General features: G+C 45.0%; 1 protein-coding gene across 2 annotated transcripts in view; it reads left to right on the top strand.

Moving 5' to 3' along the window:
* Nucleotides 1-20,337, top strand: part of rcan2 (regulator of calcineurin 2) — a 148,990-nt gene that overhangs the window by 79,008 nt on the left and 49,645 nt on the right. Inside the window, exon 1 of one of the 2 annotated variants that reach the window (XM_029750549.1) lies at nucleotides 1,454-1,751. The exons of the other annotated variant lie outside the window; for it this stretch is intronic. Within the exon in view, the coding sequence (XP_029606409.1) occupies nucleotides 1,665-1,751 (87 nt within the window). The 5' untranslated portion in view covers nucleotides 1,454-1,664. Of the gene's footprint in view, nucleotides 1-1,453; nucleotides 1,752-20,337 lie in introns of those variants that run through there. 2 annotated transcript variants of the gene reach the window in all.

A 20,337-nucleotide genomic window follows, 5' to 3' on the forward strand; every position in this document is an offset into this window, starting at 1 on the left:
TTAAATATACTTAAATACAAGTAAATACTATACATACAATTCCTTATATTAAGCAAACCAGGCACCCCCCCCCCCCAAAACAATGACCGACAGCTAGGGGCACACCCCAACACACAGACACCGCAACCTTCAGACACCCCAACACTCAGACACCCCAACACTCAGACACCCCAACACACAGACACCGCAACCTTCAGACACCCCAACACACAGACACCCCAACACTCAGACACCCCAACACTCAGACACCCCAACACTCAGACACCCCAACACACAGACACCGCAACCTTCAGACACCCCAACACTCAGACACCCCAACACTCAGACACCCCAACACTCAGACACCCCAACACTCAGACACCCCAACACACAGACACCGCAACACTCAGACACCCCAACACTCAGACACCCCAACACTCAGACACCCCAACACTCAGACACCCCAACACACAGACGCCCCAACACACAGACGCCCCAACACTCAGACACCCCAACACTCAGACACCCCAACACACAGACACCCCAACACTCAGAAAGACTCACAGCTGTAATCGCTGCCAAAGGTGCATCTACAAATTATGGACTCAGGGGTGTGAATACTTATGTAAATTAGGTATTTCTGTATTTCATTTTCAATACATTTGCAAACATTTCTAAAAACATGTTTTTACTTTGTCATTATGGGGTATTGTGTGTAGATGGGTTATAAAAAATTATATTTAATCCATTTTCAATTCAGGCTGTAACAACAAAATGTGGAATAAATGAAGGGGTGTGAATACTTTCTGAAGGCACTATATTTTCTTTAGGAATGTAGTGGAGTAAAAGTAAAAGTTATCAAATATAAATGGTAAAGTCAACTACAGATACCCCCCAAAACGACTTAAGTAGTACTTCAAAGAATGTTTACACGCAACTTTACACCACGGGGTACCACTGATATGTTCCAACGATCATACTGCAGAATGTTATTTGAATCCTTCCCCACAGCCCTGTGTGTGTCTGAGTCAGTGTGTCTCTTGGTTTTAGGGAGCATGGTGTAGAATGTAAATCAGTGACAACATGCAGAGTTTCATCAGGTGCATGATAGCTCCGTTCCGTAGCAGTAATACGTCTGTTATATTAACTGTGTGACTGCGTCTCTGTAACAAGAGTCTGCATCGGTGTGATTCACGCCTCGGACAAAACGCTGTCTGTCTGTGTTGTTCAGTTAGACAAACAGTTTTGGCACCTCATCATTTTCTATTTGCTTCACTGCGTTACCCCACTAGTTCAGGATGAGAGAGACAAGCCGTACTCAGCGTGAAAAAAATATCTGCCTTTTTTGACATTTTGTGTATGTGTGCGAGAGAGGGAGAGTGTGTGTTTGAGGGGCAGTGATGTCATAACTGGAAGAGGGAGCGAGGGGAGGGGAGGCTAGTGGGCTGACTTCTCCCTCGGCATCTCTGCTTCCCCAGCCAGCCAGCCCAGAGTAACACCCAGCCTGCCTCACTGCTAGAGACTACTACACAGTGGGCTCTTCAGAGCACAACACACTCTCACACAAACACACCGGCGAAAACACACACACAGGTGCTCCGGACCAGCTGTCCTTTGTAAAGCGAGCAGTAGATTCCAGCAGTTTTTTTTATCTGTCTGTCTGAACGGTGCAGAGAGCAGTGAGAATGCCTTCACGAAGCCTAGACTGTGATATCTCTGTCCTCATCGCCTGTGTAGTGGACGTTGAGGTGTTCACCAGTCAGGAGGTCAAGGTAGGACAAGATACACATACACACTCTTAGAAGGCAGCACAGAACATACTTCACAGACACTTCAGAAGACAGGTTTAGAATTTGAGTTTGTGTTCTATGGGTTTGACTTTGCTTCAGCTGTATGCATTCTGTATGTACTCAGCTGTATGCATTCTGTATGTAGTCATCTGTATGCATTCTGTATGTAGTCATCTGTATGCATTCTGTATGTAGTCATCTGTATGCATTCTGTATGTACTCAGCTGTATGCATTCTGTATGTAGTCATCTGTATGCATTCTGTATGTAGTCATCTGTATGCATTCTGTATGTAGTCATCTGTATGCATTCTATATGTAGTCATCTGTATGCATTCTGTATGTAGTCATCTGTATGCATTCTGTATGTAGTCATCTGTATGCATTCTGTATGTAGTCATCTGTATGCATTCTGTATGTAGTCATCTGTATGCATTCTGTATGTAGTCATCTGTATGCATTCTGTATGTAGTCATCTGTATGCATTCTGTATGTACTCAGCTGTATGCATTCTGTATGTACTCAGCTGTATGCATTCTGTATGTACTCATCTGTATGCATTCTATATGTACTCAGCTGTATGCATTCTATATGTACTCAGCTGTATGCATTCTGTATGTACTCAGCTGTATGCAGAGTTTTGTGCTTTAAGTCTAAGATTGCTGTAAAACTACTCTCAGGTTGTGTCTAAGACGGTGTTGTACAGTACAGTTATTTTGTCCCATCACCAGATGACTAGAAGATAAGACACCATGTCAATGTAAAGTAGAATTGATCCCATATTCATAGCACGCAATGACAACATCAAGCTTGTGACTCTACAAACTGGTTTGATGCATTTGCAGTTTGTTTTGGTTGTGATGAGTACATATAGAATGCATACAGAATATGGGACCAAATACTTTTGACTACATTGATACACTATAAGTGAATTAGTCCAAATACTTATGATTCTTCACATGGGGGTGACTACTTTAAAGGCATACTGCGATATTTGGGCCATTTTTATGTCTCTGCTTTTTATGTCTCCCGAGTGGCGCAGCGGTCTAAGGCACTGCATTACAGTGCTAGAGGTGTCACTACAGACCCTGGTTCGATCCCGGGCTCTATCACAACCGGCCGTCATCGTGAGTCCCATAGGTTGGCGCACAATTGGCCCAGGTTAGGGGAGGGTTTGGCCAGGGTAGGCTGTCATTGTAAATAAGAATTTGTTCTTAACTGACTTGCCTAGTTAAATAAAAAAAATTATGAAGGAAGATAGAGGTATTTCCACAAGCCAATTTAACTAGCGTTAGCACCATGAATGGAAGTCTACAGGTACGCTAGTGTATGCTTATGGAGGGGAGTGTGTGCACAACAAAGCTTTGACATATTATGCATATATAGTATTGTCTGTAGGCAGTCGGTTTTAATTTTACTTCTAACACAGGGAACTCAGTCGGGGTCTCAACTTACTGTTGAGAGTTAAATTAATAGAATCAACAAGGTGAAATGTTGAAATTTGGTTGTGCATCAGCAGTCACTCGGTTAGCACATGTCAGCGTTTTTGTTGTTGTTGATTGATAAGTTAGTCTAGCGACCAGCTTTCTGACCGGGGTAATTGATCATCATATTATCATATTAAAAACTGCCAACATGGCAAAATTCGTAGAATTGTATGAAATTAGTTATAAAATTGCTAAATCTTCTCTACGCCCCATGGCAATATGTGTAGAATTGCAGGAAATGAACTTTAAAACTTTTTTTTTTCTCTTCGCTGTCATAAGGTCGGCCATTAAAATATTTTCCACAAGCCATTGCGGCCCCTCAGGATGAGATCTGTTTTTTTTGTTTTTTGTGGCCCCCACCCCCATCAAAGTTGCTTATCCCTGATCTAACATATCAGCCTTTTTACTATTACTTTGATTTGATATGTGTTGGAAAAGATGATGGTTTTAGGATGAAGTGTGTTGGATTGCACTGCAAGATGCTGCAGCTTTGTTCTCCTTTTGGCACTCTCAACTGTTCATCATTTACTTGCATAAGACACAAACACAAACACTTGTCTGTAAGTGGAGCATACGTCATCGCACCACACTCACAATCCATTCATAAAACCCCCCTGATGTGCTGCTCCAATGCATCACACCTTGGACAGACTGAATCTCACTGGGGAGCCCGAACTCACACGCACGCACGCGCACGCACGCACACACACACACACACACACACACACACACACACACACACACACACACACACACACACACACACACACACACACACACACACACACACACACACACACACACACACACACACACACACACACACACTAACAGAGATCTGACTACACTACACACATCCTCACACAAATCTACATTATCTACACACAGCTCACAGACTTGGGTCTCTGGGTGAACATATTCATTCTGTGAAAATGGGGATGAAATGTTAAGATTCCATGTACCAAATCTGGGTGAAAAAACAACAGACTGCAGTTATTGGATTACAGTGCATTGACCCAAAAATAGGAAAGGAGGATCTGTCTGAGTAATCATTAATCCTCCCATCACATCCACATGTTTAATGTTTAATTAATCACTGTCTACTGCTCGGGTGCTCTGGTCTGGCTGCCATCCTCTGCACCATCTTCATTCTAGAATATAGAAGATTCTGAAATTTAGACTATCCTCTGATTGAAGATGAGGTAGTGAGAGACTGAAGAGATGAGGTTATGATTTGAGTAATGATTAATGCTTGGGTGGCGCTAGGTATAATGAATAGCTAATGTTCAGACTTGGTGATTGGTCAGATGGACAGACGAACAGAGAGACTGACGGATGGACAGATAGACAGACATACATTTGTTATTATACATTTTGCCAGGCTTCCATATTCCTGCTGCCACAAAAACGAATGAATATGGAGTGATGTAAGCTGCCCAGTGACGCGAGCCTACCGGATCAGCTAAATGTCTTTTATGCTCACTTCGAGACAAGCAACACTGAAGCATGCATGAGAGCACCAGCTGTTCCAGACGACTGTGTGATCACGCTCTCCGTAGCCAATGTGAGCAAGACCTTTAAACAGGTCAACATTCACAAGGCCGCAGGGCCAGACATATTACCAGGACGTGTACTCAGAGCATGCGCAAGTGTCTTCACTGACATTTTCAACCTCTCCCTGATCGAGTCTGTAATACCTACATGTTTCAAGCAGACCACCATAGTCCCTGTGCCCAAGAAAGCAAAGGTAATCTGCCTAAATGACTGCTACCCTCACGTCGGTAGCCATGAAGTGCTTTGAAAGGCTGGTCATGACTCACATTAAAAACCATCATCCCGGAAACCCTAGACCCACTCCAATTCGTATACCGCCCCAACAGATCCACAGATGATGCAATCTCAATCACATTCCACACTGCCCTTTCCCACCTGGACTAAAGGAACACCTATGTGAGAATGCTGTTCATTGACTACAGCTCAGCATTCAACACCATAGTGCCCACAAAGCTCATCACTAAGCTAAGGACCCTGAGACTAAACACCTCCCTCTGCAACTGTCATCCTGGACTTCCTGAAGGGCCGCCCCCAGGTGGTAAGTGTAGGCAACAACACATTTGCCACGCTGATCCTCATCACAGGGGCTCCTCAGGGGTGCATGCTTAGTCCCCTCCTGTACTCCCTGTTCACCTATGACTGCATGGCCAAGCATGACTCCAACATCATCATTAAGCTTGCTGACGGCTTCTACCCCCAAGCCATAAGACTGCTGAATAATTAATTAAATGGCCACCTGGACTATTTGCATTTACCATTGACACCCCCCCCTTTTGTTTTTACACTACTGCTACTGTAAACCGGTACCCCCTGACTCCCGAGTGGTGCCGCGGTCTAAGGCACTGCATCTCAGTGCAAGAGGTGTCACTGCAGTCTCTGGTTCGAATCCAGACTGCATCACATCTGGCTGTGATTGGGAGTCCCATAGGGCGGCGCACAATTGGCCCAGCGTCGTCCGGGTTTGGCCAGGGTAGGCCGTCATTGTAAATAAGAATTTGTTCTTAACTGTCTTGCCTAGATAAATACAATTATTGTTATTTTAAAGTGTTACTTTTTATTTAGAATTTTTTTACTTTTTAGTTTATTTAGTAAATATTTCCTTAACTCTATTTTCTTAAAACTGCATTGTTGGTTAAGGGCTTGTAAGTAACCATTTCACGGTAAGGTTGTTGTATTCGGCGCATGTGACAAATAAAATGTGATTTGATGATTTGATTTGATTGTGGTTGTGTTTTGCATCTTTTAATGTGTATACAAGAGCATGTTTACAGTCTACAGCCTGACATGTGACTGGTCGATGGTGTTGTTGACCATGACCACTCTCTCCCTCCTCTTCCTAATTTTTCTCCCTTTCTCTCCTTCCTCTCTCTCTCCCTCTCTCCCCTACATGTGTATGTTTATAATGAGTTGTTTTGACACTGTCCTTGAATAACTGGGTTAAAGTGACTGGCTCCTGAACAATATATGGTGTTTTCAGGCTGATGTTTATTGGTGTGTTGTTTGGGATAATGTCCTGTGGGTGAATGAGCACAAACACTATATTCCTAAAAGTAAACAATATCATTACTGAAGTAATTGCTGTGGAAACCTATGACGGTATGTGAGGTCATGACATGGCAGGGATTTGGGTTAATAACTGTGTAGATTTGGGTTGGAGTGCAGGTCAGGTTCACTGGCAGGGTAGAACTGTCTCATTTAACAACATGGTTATGAGGATGCCACCATTTCTGTTTGTTCCTCTCTTGATCAAACTATTCCTATGATGCCAAGAGGTGCGTTCAACATAATTCCAATTCAGCCAAGTGTATGAAGAATACTTTTGATTTCAAGCATTCATATCAGTCTCTTTTTGAATATACAGTACACTAGGTTGTGTCACGTATTCTGTATTGCTCATTCCGTGCAACAGTTCCGGAGGTCTACATCACCGGCCTCTAGGCATCACTGAACTGTCTCATTAAGCACACCTGATTCCAGTTCCCCGATTAGTAATTGCATATACAGTATGTGCCGTCTGTTCACCATTGGCTGGTCGGTTATTGTTCCCATGTCTGTCAGTACCTGTGCTTTGTTATTTCGGCTTTCGTGCTGCGTGTATTGTGTACTTGTTATTACGGGTCTCGTCCCGTGTATTGTTGTGCATTGTTATTACAGGTCTCGCCCCGTGTAGTGTATTGCGGGCCTCATCCCGTGTATTTATTAGAGGTTTTACCTCGCTATTTTGTTTGGGTTATATCCCTGTGTTTTTGTATACGTGTTTGTTTTGGGCTTCGTCCCCGTGCCTTTTCATGGCGTGTTGTATATTTTGGGTGGAGTATTAAACCCCACTATTACGAATTCCTGCGCCTGTCTCCAATCATTTATACAACGTGGCAGAGTAACCGACCCTAAATGGAGACAGCAGGAATGGCCCATCTGCCGCTGCTGCAACTGGCCCGCCCAACGCCGCTGCAACTTCGGCAGCTGCAACTGGCCCGTCTGACGCCGCCGCAACTTCAGCAGCTGCAACTGGCCCGTCTGACGCCGCTGCAACTTCGGCTGCTGCAACTGGCCGTCCGACGCAGCCGCAACTTCGGCAGCTGCAACTGGCCAGTCCGACGCAGCCGCAACTTCGGCAGCTGCAACTGGCCAGTCCGACGCCGCCGCAACTTTGGCAGCAGCAACTGGCCCGTCTGACGCCGCCGCAACTTTGGCAGCAGCAACTGGCCTGTCGGACGCCGCTGCAACTGGTCCATCCGAAGCCGCCGCAACTTTGGCAGCTGCAACTAGTCCGTCCAACACCGCCGCAACTTCGGCAGCTGCAACTGACCCGTCCGACGACGCTGCAACTGGTCCGTCCGACACAGCCGCAACTTCGGCAGCTGCAACTGGTCCGTACGACACCACCGCAACTTCGGCAGCTGCAACTGGCCCGTCCGACAACGCAATTTCGGCAGCTGCAACTGGCCCTGACCGACCCGCACCTCGTTCCTGTGGTCGTCCCCGAGGCCGGTGTCGTTCCGCTGCACCTTTCTGTGCACCAGTTCCGGGGGTCTACGTCACCGGCCTCTATGCGTCACTGTACTGTCTCATTACGCACACCTGATTCCAATTCCCCTGATTAGTAATTGTATATATGTGCCCTCTGTTCACCATTGTCTTGTCGGTTAGTGTTTCCATGTCCGTTGGTCTGTAAGAACCAACGCTGGAGATGAGAAGCAGGTACGGAGAGTGAACATTTAATATAGCACAGACATGGAACAGGACAGGAAGACAGGACAGGAAGAGTGTCAGAACCGGGAAAGAAAACGACAAACGACAATTAATGCTGAAGCGTGGAACAGACAGATATAGGGTAGGTAATGACACGGGTGATTGAGTCCAGGTGAGTGCAATGAATCGCTGATGCGCGTGACGAGAGAAGCAGGTGTGCGTAATGATGGTGGCAGGAGTGCATGGTGCTGGGCAGCCTGGTGCCATCGAGAGCCAGGGAGGGAGAGCTGGAGCAGGCGGGACAGGTTGTTGTTTCTGATCTACCACCATGATAGATGAAGCAACTGTCCAGCAGTGATAACATGTCAGCTCTTTACAGTGCCCCATCGTGTGCATTTTTAGGGCTGTCCCCGACGAAAAAAATCTTGGTTGACCTAGAGTCGTCTGTTCTTTCGACCAATTGATTGTTTGAAATTTTAAAACGTATGTTTCATATATATAAAGGGAAAGGAAAGGGAAAGGGGGATACCTAGTCAGTTGTACAACTGAATGCCTTCAACTGAAATGTGTCTTCTGCATTTAACCCAACCCCTCTGAATCACAGAGGTGCGTGGGGCTGCCATAATCGACATCCACGTGTTCGGCGCCCGGGGAACAGTGGGTTAACTGCCTTGCTTAGGGACAGAACAACAGATTTTTACCTTGTCTCAGACAAATCAACTAAACTCAGAAAAAAAGAAACTGAACAAGTTCCACAGACATGTGACTAACAGAAATTGAATAATGTGCACCTGAACAAAAGGGGGTTCAAAATCAAAAGTAACAGTCAGTATCTGGTGTGGCCACCAGCTGCGTGTTACCCCACTCTTCCACCAAAGCATCTGCAAGTTCCCGGACATTTCTGGGGGGAATGGCCCTAGCCCTCACCCTCCGATCCAACAGGTCCCAGATGTGCTTAATGGGATTGAGATCCGGGCTCTTCGCTGGCCATGGCAGAACATTGACATTCCTGTCTTGCAGGAAATTACGCACAGAACGAGCAGTATGGCTGGTGGCATTGTCATGCTGGAGGGTCATGTCAGGATGAGCCTGCAAGAAGGGTACCACATGAGGGAGGAGGATGTCTTCCCTGTAATGCACAGCGTTGAGATTGCCTGCAATCGCCCCAGACCATGACGGACCCTCCACCTCCAAATCGATCCCGCTCCAGAGTACAGGCCATGGTGTAACGCTCATTCCCTCGACGATAAATGCGAATCCGACCATCACCCGTGGTGAGAAAAAAACACGACTCGTCAGTGAAGAGCACTTTTTTCCAGTCCTGTCTGGTCCAGCGACGGTGGGTTTGTGCCCATAGGCAACGTTGTTGCCGGTGATGTCTGGTGAGGACCTGCCTTACAACAGGCCTACAAGCCCTCAGTCCAGCCTCTCTCAGCCTATTGCGGACAGTCTGAGCACTGATGGAGGGATTGTGTGTTCCTGGTGTAACTCGGGCAGTTGTTGTTGCCATTCGGTACCTGTCCCGCAGGTGTGATGTACCGATCCTGTGCAGGTGTTGTTACATGTGGTCTGCCACTGCGAGGACAATCAGCTGTCTGTCCTGTCTCCCTGTAGCTCTGTCTTAGGAGTCTCACAGTACGGACATTGCAATTTATTGCCCTGGCCACATCTGCAATCCTAATGCCTCCTTGCAGCATGCCTAAGGCACGTTCACGCAGATGAGCAGGGACCCTGGGCATCTTTCTTTTGGTGTTTTTCAGAGTCAGTAGAAAGGCCTCTTTGGTGTCCTAAGTTTTCATAACTGTGACCTTAATTGCCTACCGTCTATAAGCTGTTAGTATCTTAACGACCGTTCCACAGGTGCATGTTCATTAATTGTTTATGGTTCATTGAACAAGCATGGGAAACGGTGTTTAAACCCTTTACAATGAAGATCTGTATTTTTACTAATTATCTTTGAAAGACAAGGTCCTGAAAAAGAGACGTTTCTTTTTTTGCTGAGTTTATATGCACTGAGCTTGACTGATGCTTTAAGCACGCTGTTGATTAAATAATTAAGACACAAATGACTAGAGGGAGTCCGACCGCAATTGATTTGATTGTTCCGGGCCAGTGTCAGACTTACTGAGCTGTGTTCCAAAATGACAGTGAGTGACTGTTTGACTAGCACCCATTGTCTCTCCCTCCTCCCTGCTGCAGCGACCACCACAGAACATCAACAGTGTTTACCGCGCTGTCCGTGTTGCTGAAGCTGAAACATAATTACCGGCACTTCTGACTGAATAGTTATGTTACCGAATCCCTGTTCCGCTCTTTACGCTGTATGTCCACCAAATGTGCATGAGTTTTGCCATATGTTTTTTTTCATGGATGTCTAGTCCTTATTTTCCGTACCTGATGCACATGTGCTTTGCAAGGCTGCAGAAAGGTTTGCAGCACGGATAAGGTTATTTTCGCTGTCTCTGGGTTCCCTGCCGTGTTTGACCAAAGCACCCATTGCTACCGGGACCGCCATGCTAAAAATGCTGCATGGTGTCACGACTTCCGCCGAAGTCGGCTCCCCTCCTTGTTCGGGCGGCGTTCGGCGGTCAACGTCACCGGCCTTCTAGCCTTCGCTGCTACATTTTTCATTGTTCCATTTGTTTTGTCTTGTACCCCGCACACCTGGTTTTCATTCCCTAATCACACTGCATATATATATTCCTCTGTTCCCCTCATGTCTTTGTGTGGAATTGTTTTGTTAGTGTTACGCGCCAGACTGGTTTTCCCCCAGGTATCGTATTTTGACCCGTAGTATGTTTATTGTCATACATTTGCATTATTGTGCGTGTTTTCACACTTATTCACTTTTGCCATTGGCTGGAGGTTTTTTGACACAGTTGTGTCTGTCTTTTGTGCTTCTGCCAAATAAAGTGCGCCTGATCACAACTCTCTGCTCTCCTGCACCTGACTTCTTACCAGTAGCGCACAACCCTGACACATGGAGACACATCGCCAATACGATTGGATTACCTGGTCAGTTGAATGTGAAATAATTAGCTGGAAAGTGGAAGCTAGGTGTTGGCAATTTCTTAGCTGAGCTATCATGCAAAATGGTTAGCTTTGTAGTTAGATCACTAGCTAACTAACTGGCTTGACTGCTTATGAACTTCCGTTTGTACCACTGCACGGTAAAGCAACGCACAAAGTTGAAAATATTACACAGAACGCACCACAGCCTAGTGCAGCATCCCCAACACAGCTTTGAGGACTGCTCCATTGACAATGAATGACTTCTATCGGAACACAAAGAGTTTGATGCATGTGGTGGACATGAGGCTTTATGTGACACATGGAGCCTATGCATCGCCTGCATGTGACCAATAGGGTCTGACCTATAGCATATTATAATCACATCAATAAACTGGTTATAACAAACTCTGAACACTGTAACACATGTGAGAGCAAAATAGATGCAATTTCCGAGATGGAACAATTTTTTATTGTTTACGGTAATTATTCAAGGGTCACTTTGTGATTAAAAGGAGCTAGGGCGAGTCTTTGGGAACACAATGTTACCCACTTTCTCATGCCAGATCTCCTCACTCCTCACCCAATGTGGCGTGGATCAGTTTTTTTTTATTTCTATTTACTTCGGATCTGGAATCCTTCAACTGAAGCTAGCCAGCTAACTACCTACCAGCGATCAGTCAGCAAACCATTGCTAGCGGTCATCAGCTAACCTTTAGCTCGGAAAGCTCTCGCCAGTTTGAACAACGTGACTCAAACCAGAGCATAACGGACCTATTATTATTTGTATTATTTTTTCCCCATATCCCCGGATTCCTACCGCAAACTCTGAACATTTTCATCTGGATCTTCGCAATTAGCTAACCGCAATCCCGGGGGACTACTCCTGGCTAGCGTTTCCATCCCGGAGAAAGCACCAATTAGCCTGAAGCTAGCCCGGCAGGGCTCCTGTGCTACCACCGAAGCCCACTCCTGGGCTACAATATCCGGACCCCTTCTACTGCCGGTACGGGGCACAGAACCCCACCGATCTTCAACGACAGGAACACCGACATAATCTGCCCGAGGATTCCAACAGGCCCCTCAGGCGTGACGTCCGCTGAAGGCCCATTCTGCTAACCGCGGCCTACTAGCTACTTGGAACCCTACTAATTCCACGACTGGTCTATCGACGTCACCGCATGAAGAGGCAAAAACAGACTTACCCCCATCGCGACGTCCCCCAAAGGCTAACTTGCTAGCCCCGGTCTGTTAACTGCTAGCTCGCTTGCCCCGGTCTGCTAACTGCTAGCTTGCCTGCCCTGGTCTGCTAACCGCTAGCCCGGTCTGCTAACTGCTAACTTGCCAGCCCCGGTCTGCTAACTGATAGCTTGTTTAGCCCCGGCCTACTAACTGTTAGCTTGTTAGCATCGGCCTGCTAACTGTCTGAATCGCCGTGTCCCCAGTCAGCCCAACCACTCACTGGACCCATATGTTCACTTGGCTACGCATGCCTCTCTTTAAGCAACAATATGCCTCGTCCATTACTGTCCTGGTTAGTGATTACTGTCTTATTTCACTGTAGAGCCTCTAGCCCTGCTCAATATGCCTTAACCAACCATGTTGTTCCACCTCCTACATATGCGATGACATCACCTGGTTTAAACGTCTCTAGAGACTACATCATTACTCAATGCCTAGGTTTACCTCCAATGTACTCACATCCTACCTTACCTTTGTCTGTACACTACGCCTTGAATCTATGCTATCGTGCCCAGAAACCTGCTCCTTTTACTCCCTGTTCCGATCGTCCTAGACGGCCAGTTCATATAGCCTTTAGCCGTATCCTTATCCTACTTCTCCTCTGTTCCTCTGGTGATGTGGAGGTTAATCCAGGTCCTGCAGTGCCTAGCTCCACTCCCACTCCCCAGTTGTTCTCATTTCTTGACTTCTGTAACCGTAAAAGCCTTGGTTTCATGCATGTTAACATTAGAAGCCTACTCCCTAAATTTGTTTTACTCACTGCTTTAGCACACTCTGCCAACCCGGATGTCTTAGCCTTGTCTGAATCCTGGCTTAGGAAAACCACCAAAACCACCAAAAACCCTGAAATCTCCATCACTAACTATAACATTTTCCGTCAAGATAGAACTGCCAAAGGGGGCGGTGTTGCAATCTAACTGCAAAGATAGCCTGCAGAGTTCTGTATTACTATCCAAGTCTGTACCCAAACAATTCGAGCTTCTACTTCTAAAAATTCACCTTTCCAGAAACAAGTCTCTCACTGTTGCCACTTGCTATAGACCTCCCTCTGCCCCCAACTGTGCCCTCGATACCATATGTGAATTGATTGCCCCCCATCTATCTTCTGAGCTCGTGCTACTAGGTGATCTAAACTGGGACATGCTTAACACCCCGGCCATCCTACGATCTAAGCTTGATGCCCTCAATCTCACACAAATTATCAATGAATTTACCAGGTACAACCCCAAATCCGTAAACACAGGCACCCTCATAGATGTCATCCTAACTAACTCACCCTCCAAATACACCTCTACTGTTTTCAATCAAGATCTCAGCGATCACTGCCTCATTGCCTGCATCCGTAATGGGTCTGCGACCAAACGACCACCCCTCATCACTGTCAAACGCTCCCTAAAATACTTCTGCGAGCAGGCCTTTCTAATCGACCTGGCCGGGGTATCCTGGAATGACATTGACCTCATCCCATCAGTAGATGATGCCTGGCTATTGTTTAAAAGTGCCTTCCTCACCATCTTAAATAAGCATGCCCCACTCAAAAAATGTAGAACTAGGAATAGATATAGTCCTTGGTTCACTCCAGACCTGTCTGCCCTTGACCAGCACAAAAACATCCTGTGGCGTTCTGCATTAGCATCGAATAGCCCCCGTGATATGCAACTTTTCAGGGAAGTTAGGAATAAATATACACAGGCAGTTAGAAAAGCTAAGGCTAGCTTTTTCAAACAGATATTTGCATCCTGTAGTATTAACTCAAAAAAGTTCTGGGACACAGTAAAGTCCATGGAGAATAAGAGCACCTCCTCCCAGCTGCCCACTGCTCTGAGGCTAGGAAACACTTACCACCGATAAATCCATTGTAATTGAGATTTTCAATAAGCATTTCTCTACGGCTGGCCATGCTTTCCACCTGGCTACCCCTACTCCGGTCAACTGCTCGGCACCCTCAACAGCAACCCGCCAAAGCCCCCACCATTTCTCCTTCACCCAAATCCAGATAGCTGATGTTCTGAAAGAACTGCAAAATCTGGACCCATACAAATCAGCCGGGCTAGACAATCTGGACCCTCTCTTTCTAAAATTATCTGCCAAAATTGTTGCAACCCCTATTACTAACTTTGTGATTTTATTTTAAAACTAAAATGCTTGATTGCATTTCAAATCATGAATGACTCTTATGCTGTGTGATGCCATGAACAAGTTAATGTTTGATTCAGTACTGTAGCCTATTTAAGAATTGAAATATAGGCCTAAGTAAATTACGGTATTAAGACTAAACAGGATGTGCTCTTTGGCCTACAGCTCAGTCAGTGGTGGTTATACAAGGCTGCTATACTAAGCCTACTAATGATAATGACATTATTCATTATTATGATAATGATGATCATAACAATGCTAGTAATAATAACAATAAGGAGATCAAGAAAAAGGAGTTATTATTTTTACAAATATTATTTTGGACAATTTGGAACAGTGTAAACAACACTAAATAAATTATAAATAATACCAGACGCTGTTCTTACAAAAAAAAGGGTAAAGCCTTTATTACATCATAGCAAAGATTAAAAACAGCTGAATTTGTGAAATTGTTTACCCGACTTGTTGTGTCAGCCCTAGTACACTCTATAACTGGGTTCTCTGCTTAGTTAGCTGTTTAATGAACTCTAATTCTGGTCAGATGAAGCTATCGCCACACTTTATTACGGCACATTATGATTGGTCAGGCTTTATGTAGAGAGATGTGACTTTTATCCAACCACTACTCAGTACATTGTGATAGAAATAGATGCCGTGTCTCTGCCAGTTTATGGGTGGTGAAGACCTGAGATACACTTTCTCTTTATAATAACATTCCTAACTTCTATATTTGAGCCCCCTTTCTCTCTGTTCCTTTCTCCTTTTAAATAAATCTTTCCATTCCAGTTCTAATGGGCTACTTGTTAAATTTCTCCTCTAAGATGGAAAATCACATTACAGTTAAATGACTGGATGAATGGGGGATGTTATCAACTATCCTCCCTCCCCCACAAGCCTGCTGTGTGAGACTTTCTGCCCTAGTTTTAACATGACACCAGAGGTTACACAACCCAGGAGTTATATTTGGCTGGAGGTCAAAGTTCAGCATAAAAAGAACAATCTGAGAGTAGTCTGGATGCGTTTAAGATGAATGACCATTTTGTTCTCCTAAAAGGAAGAGAGAACAGAGAAAACACTGTATTCTGGTTTCTCTTTCTTTCAGTCTCTGTAATCCATCTTCTACTACATTTGTCTGTATGTGCTTAAAGCCTCTGTTGCTAAAGTTGACATTCATCTGTTGATAACTCAAAAGTTGACTCTGGTTTAGTGTGTGAATGTTCTCCTCTCCCTTTCTCCTCTCTTCTCCGTTTCTTATCCCTTCCCTATCTCCTCCCCTCCTCTTGTTAATACATGCCAGTAAGTGAACAGTGAACAGTAAACATGCCCGCTTGGCTTTGGTATCGTACCACTGTAATTACTTAAAAACCCACACGCACACCACACCGCCTCAAAGGGGGTTGTGGGAAAAACACAACACTTTGGATCACTTTTGTTCATTCCTCTAATACTGACCCTATTTAATCTTGTAATTATATTCCACTGCAGAGCTGTTGTGTTCCTATTTGATAGTGCCTGAGTGGGAGTGTTTCTCATGCTGATAAGGAGCTGTCTGTCCTGTCCTCCTTAGTGCTGCTGGTTTCCTCTAGTCTTGATAGATCTGTGTGTTCCTCAAGGAGAGGTGTCACCACAGAAAGGTCAAATTGAGTGGCCCTCTGTCACTCACTCAGCCTATTTATAGATGTTCTGTTATCCTTATTGTGGGTGGGCTTCACTATAACAATGCAGGGGGATGTGTGTGTGTGTGTTTTGGTGTCGGTGTGTGTGTGTCCTCTGAGTGTAACACTCAGTGGTCATTTCATGCTTTACTGGGCTGTACCTGTAGACGTCAGAGTGACTGGATGTTTAGAAACCAGGGGCTGCTGCTGCTTGGCCAATCCCAAGGCTTCATACACAAAAACTACTTATTTTCTCAGTCCGTCTCTTTGTTTTTCTGACATGCATTTGACCTTCCTCCCCTAAACCCTCAAATGTGATGCTGTCAACACAAGTACTCCAAAGAGCCACTTAGCTCCACCAGTTGTCATTAGTCTTGTTGTACAATGACAAAAGATATAGTGTACATCATGTGTTCTCTGAATCACAGTCGTAATGAACTATAACACTGTCAGCAAACACAGTAGACAGCAATGTTATTCTGTCTTCACCCATCTCTCCCACTGCCTGTCCCTGATAGCTGTAACACCACCAAACCACCATCCCCTCCTGTTTCACCCTCTCCTTTTACTCTCATCTGGAGCACTTTGCTTCATTAGGATATGTATTTCCATAATTACAGCGCATAAACTGGAACACAGTTGAATAGATTTCAGAATGGGCCCCTCCATCTTGACATTTGGTTTGAATGGCCTGACTGCTGCAAACACCAGATGGTAATTATGAGGATGTTCACTGTTCTCCTTTTCAGTATCTAAGGGCACTTAAGGCCATCAGACACCCACACCAACAGGCTGTTCTCTGCAACCACTGCTGTTACGTGTGTGTGTGTGTGTGTGTGTGTGTGTGTGTGTGTGTGTGTGCGTGCGTGCGTGCGTGCGTGCGTGTAGGAATGTGTCTTTGTGTGTGAGACTTGTCATGGCCCTATTGCTTGGTGGGGACTTTTAAAAGCTTGTAAAGTATCAATCAATCAAATGTATTTATAAAGCCCTTCTTACATCAGCTGATGTCACAAAGTGCTGTACAGAAACCCAGCCTGAAACCTCAAACAGCAAGCAATGCAGGTGTAGAAGCACGGTGGCTAGGAAAAACTCCCTATGAGGGGTGGCCAGTCCTCTTCTGGCTGTGCCGGGTGGAGATTATAACAGAACATGGCCAAGATGTTCAAATGTTCATAGATGACCAGCAGGGTCAAATAATAATAATCACAGTGGTTGTAGAGGGTGCAACAGGTCAGCACCTCAGGAGTAAATGTCAGTTGGCTTTTCATAGCCAATCATTCAGAGTATCTCTACCGCTCCTGCTGTTTCTCGAGAGTTGAAAACAACAGGTCTGGGACACGTAGCACGTCCGGTGAACAGGTCAGGGTTCCATAGCCGCAGGCAGAACAGTTGAAACTGGAGCAGCAGCACGACCAGGTGGACTGGGGACAGCAAGGAGTCATCAGGCCAGGTAGTCCTGAGGCATGGTCCTAGGGCTCAGGTCCTCCGAGAGAGAGAGAGAAAGAAAGAAAGAAAGAAAGAAAGAAAGAAAGAAAGAAAGAAAGAAAGAAAGAAAGAGAGGGAGAATTAGAGAGACCATACTTAAATTCACACAGGACACCGGATAAGACAGGAGAAATACTCCAGATATAACAGACTGACCCTAGCCCCCCGACACATAAACTATTGCAGCATATATACTGGAGGCTGAGATAGGAGGGGTCGGGAGACACTGTGGCCCCGTCCGACGATACCCCCGGACAGGGCCAAACAGGCAGGATATAACCCCACCCACTTTGCCAAAGCACAGCCCCCACACCACTAGAGGGATATCTTCAACCAGGAAGGCCCGCACACTGTTTATGCTTCCAATTCACCGTTTATTGACAACGTTTCAATCTGAACCAGATCTTCATCAGGTCAAACAGACTGTGTGCTCACAACCCAAAATATAAACATTTCACCTCACATGACCATTACGCACATGACGCATGGTTGGTGCGTCATGTTTTAACTCGGCCCGAGTTAAAACCTAGGCAACAGTGAAAAAGATTACTTTGGAAACTGGAATACCTGCCCATATGACCATTACGTGTAGATATAATTACAGTGACCTATTTCAAAAACAGCTTGTGTACTTCTAAGAATTTGATGTCAATGAGATGGACACAGATATAGAAAGTTATAGAAAACCGAACATATACGTATGTGCAAAATGACTAAGTGAAGACCTGAATACAAATCAACATAACATATTCACGTAAGAAATGGTCTGATATCAAACTCTTGGTTCAGACCTTTAGGAGACATGGTGCACAATGTAATAAGCCTGTGTGTAGCTGGTGTAGAGGAGTCAGGCGCAGGACAGCAGATATGAGTAATAAACTTATTTTACTCAAAGAATCAATAAAACAACGTAATAATCTAGCCCACAATAACGGACCGTATTACATACAAACAATCACTCACAAACAAACATGGGGGAACAGAGGGTTAAATAATGAACAAGTAATTGGGGGATTGAAACCAGGTGTGTAAGACAAGGACAAAACAAATGGAAAATGAAAAGTGGATCGGCGATGGCTAGAAGGCCGGTGACGTCGACCGCCGAACGCCGCCCGAACAAGGAGAGGGACCGACTTCGGCGGAAGTCGTGACAGACAAACAGTGAATCCAATACAATTCTCTTCTCAGTAATAGATTATCAGTACCCCCTCCCTCTCTTAGAAGGCTTAACTTGTTCGATACCAATGTCTTTCAGAGAGCTGATGTTGTGACGAGCGTCCATGAATTGGGCAGCCACAGGATTTCTCTGATCAAGGGTCCTGATATTACTCCTGTGATCTGCCATCCTTGTTTTCAGAGCTAGTTTAGTTTTTCCTACGTAGCATAGACCACACACTTGATCAGTGATGAACTTAATGACCTTGCACGTGATAGGCTCATTGAACGTTGTGCATTTGTTCGTAAAGTTACACTGGGTACATCGGCCACATTTGTAATTACCGTCTAGCTCATTGTCTAAGAAGGTGCTACGTGTCACGGGTGGAAAATCAGACCTCACCACCCCTTGACTGATGTTGGGGGCGCGTCTGAAGACTACCCGCGGGGATCTTTAAACTAAAGATGTGCCAGTGTTTTCTTAATGATGTGGTCGAACTACTGTATTTTCCAAGTAGGGAGTAAGCGTGGCACTCATTGGTCCAGGGGGTGGGGTGGTTTGGTAGTGAAGCTGTCATCCTGGGTCATATTTTTGTAACAGTCCTGTGCATCATGCACCCAATCCTCTGGGTAACTCTGTTGTCTAAAGCGTTCATCCAGATGGTGTTTCTCATAGTCACTGTGTACTACAGATCCTGCGTATGCTACTGTATTGTCTGATAGGGAGGCTCTTTTTCAGTGGTGTAGAGTGGAAGCTATCTTCGTGGAACAGGAAATTCCTGTCCGTCGGCTTCCTGTATAGGTATGTGCTAAAGCCACCCCACTCTTTATCAAAATGTCCAGAAAACTTGTTTCATGCGCATCAAAGGTGAGTGTGAATTTCAGATGTTCACTGTTTGCATTGATGAAGGAGCGGAATTGATTATGTTCCTCTGCTGTGCCCTGGAATAGAAGGAATATGTAATCAATGGAGCGTTTCCAGAGCTTGAGATTGCGCAAGAATGGATTGTTAGGGCTGAAATTCTTCTCAAACAACCCCACATAAAGATTAGCATAATTCGGTATCATTTTACTAACCATAGCCGTTTCGGTAAACCCAGTGACCTAACATGTTATGACACAGTCGTAACAGTCATAAAATGTCATAACCTGTCATAATATGGTCATAACACTGTCATGACCCATATATTTACACCTGTTGTGACATTATTGCGTTATTTTATGGCTGATTATGACACCTACATAAGAGTTTCCTTTCATTTGAAAGTTTGTTTCTTAAGTTCTTTGTTGTTGTTGTGATGAACTCTTTACAGTCATGTATTTTTTTCAACTTGCAGGAAATACACTTTATAACACTGTTATGAAGCGTTATGACCATCTTGTGTCACTTTACTTGGACTAAGAAAATACACTTTATGACACTGTCAAGAAGCATTATGACCATCATAATCATATAAACCAGATAGGCCTGTCACGTACATGCCCTTATGTCAGTCATCTGCCAAAAAGAGGGTGTCTTGTCCTGCTCCTGAAATCTGCTCCTGCATTCATCCCAGTCATCAGCAACAGAGCATTGGGGTAGGTGCGTGTCTGACATCAATTTGTGCGCAATTACAATGATAATTTTATATGATACATTTCAGAAAATGTTATAT

Source organism: Salmo trutta, chromosome 1 (assembly GCF_901001165.1).
Source record: "Salmo trutta chromosome 1, fSalTru1.1, whole genome shotgun sequence".
Taxonomy (NCBI): Eukaryota; Metazoa; Chordata; class Actinopteri; order Salmoniformes; family Salmonidae; genus Salmo; species Salmo trutta.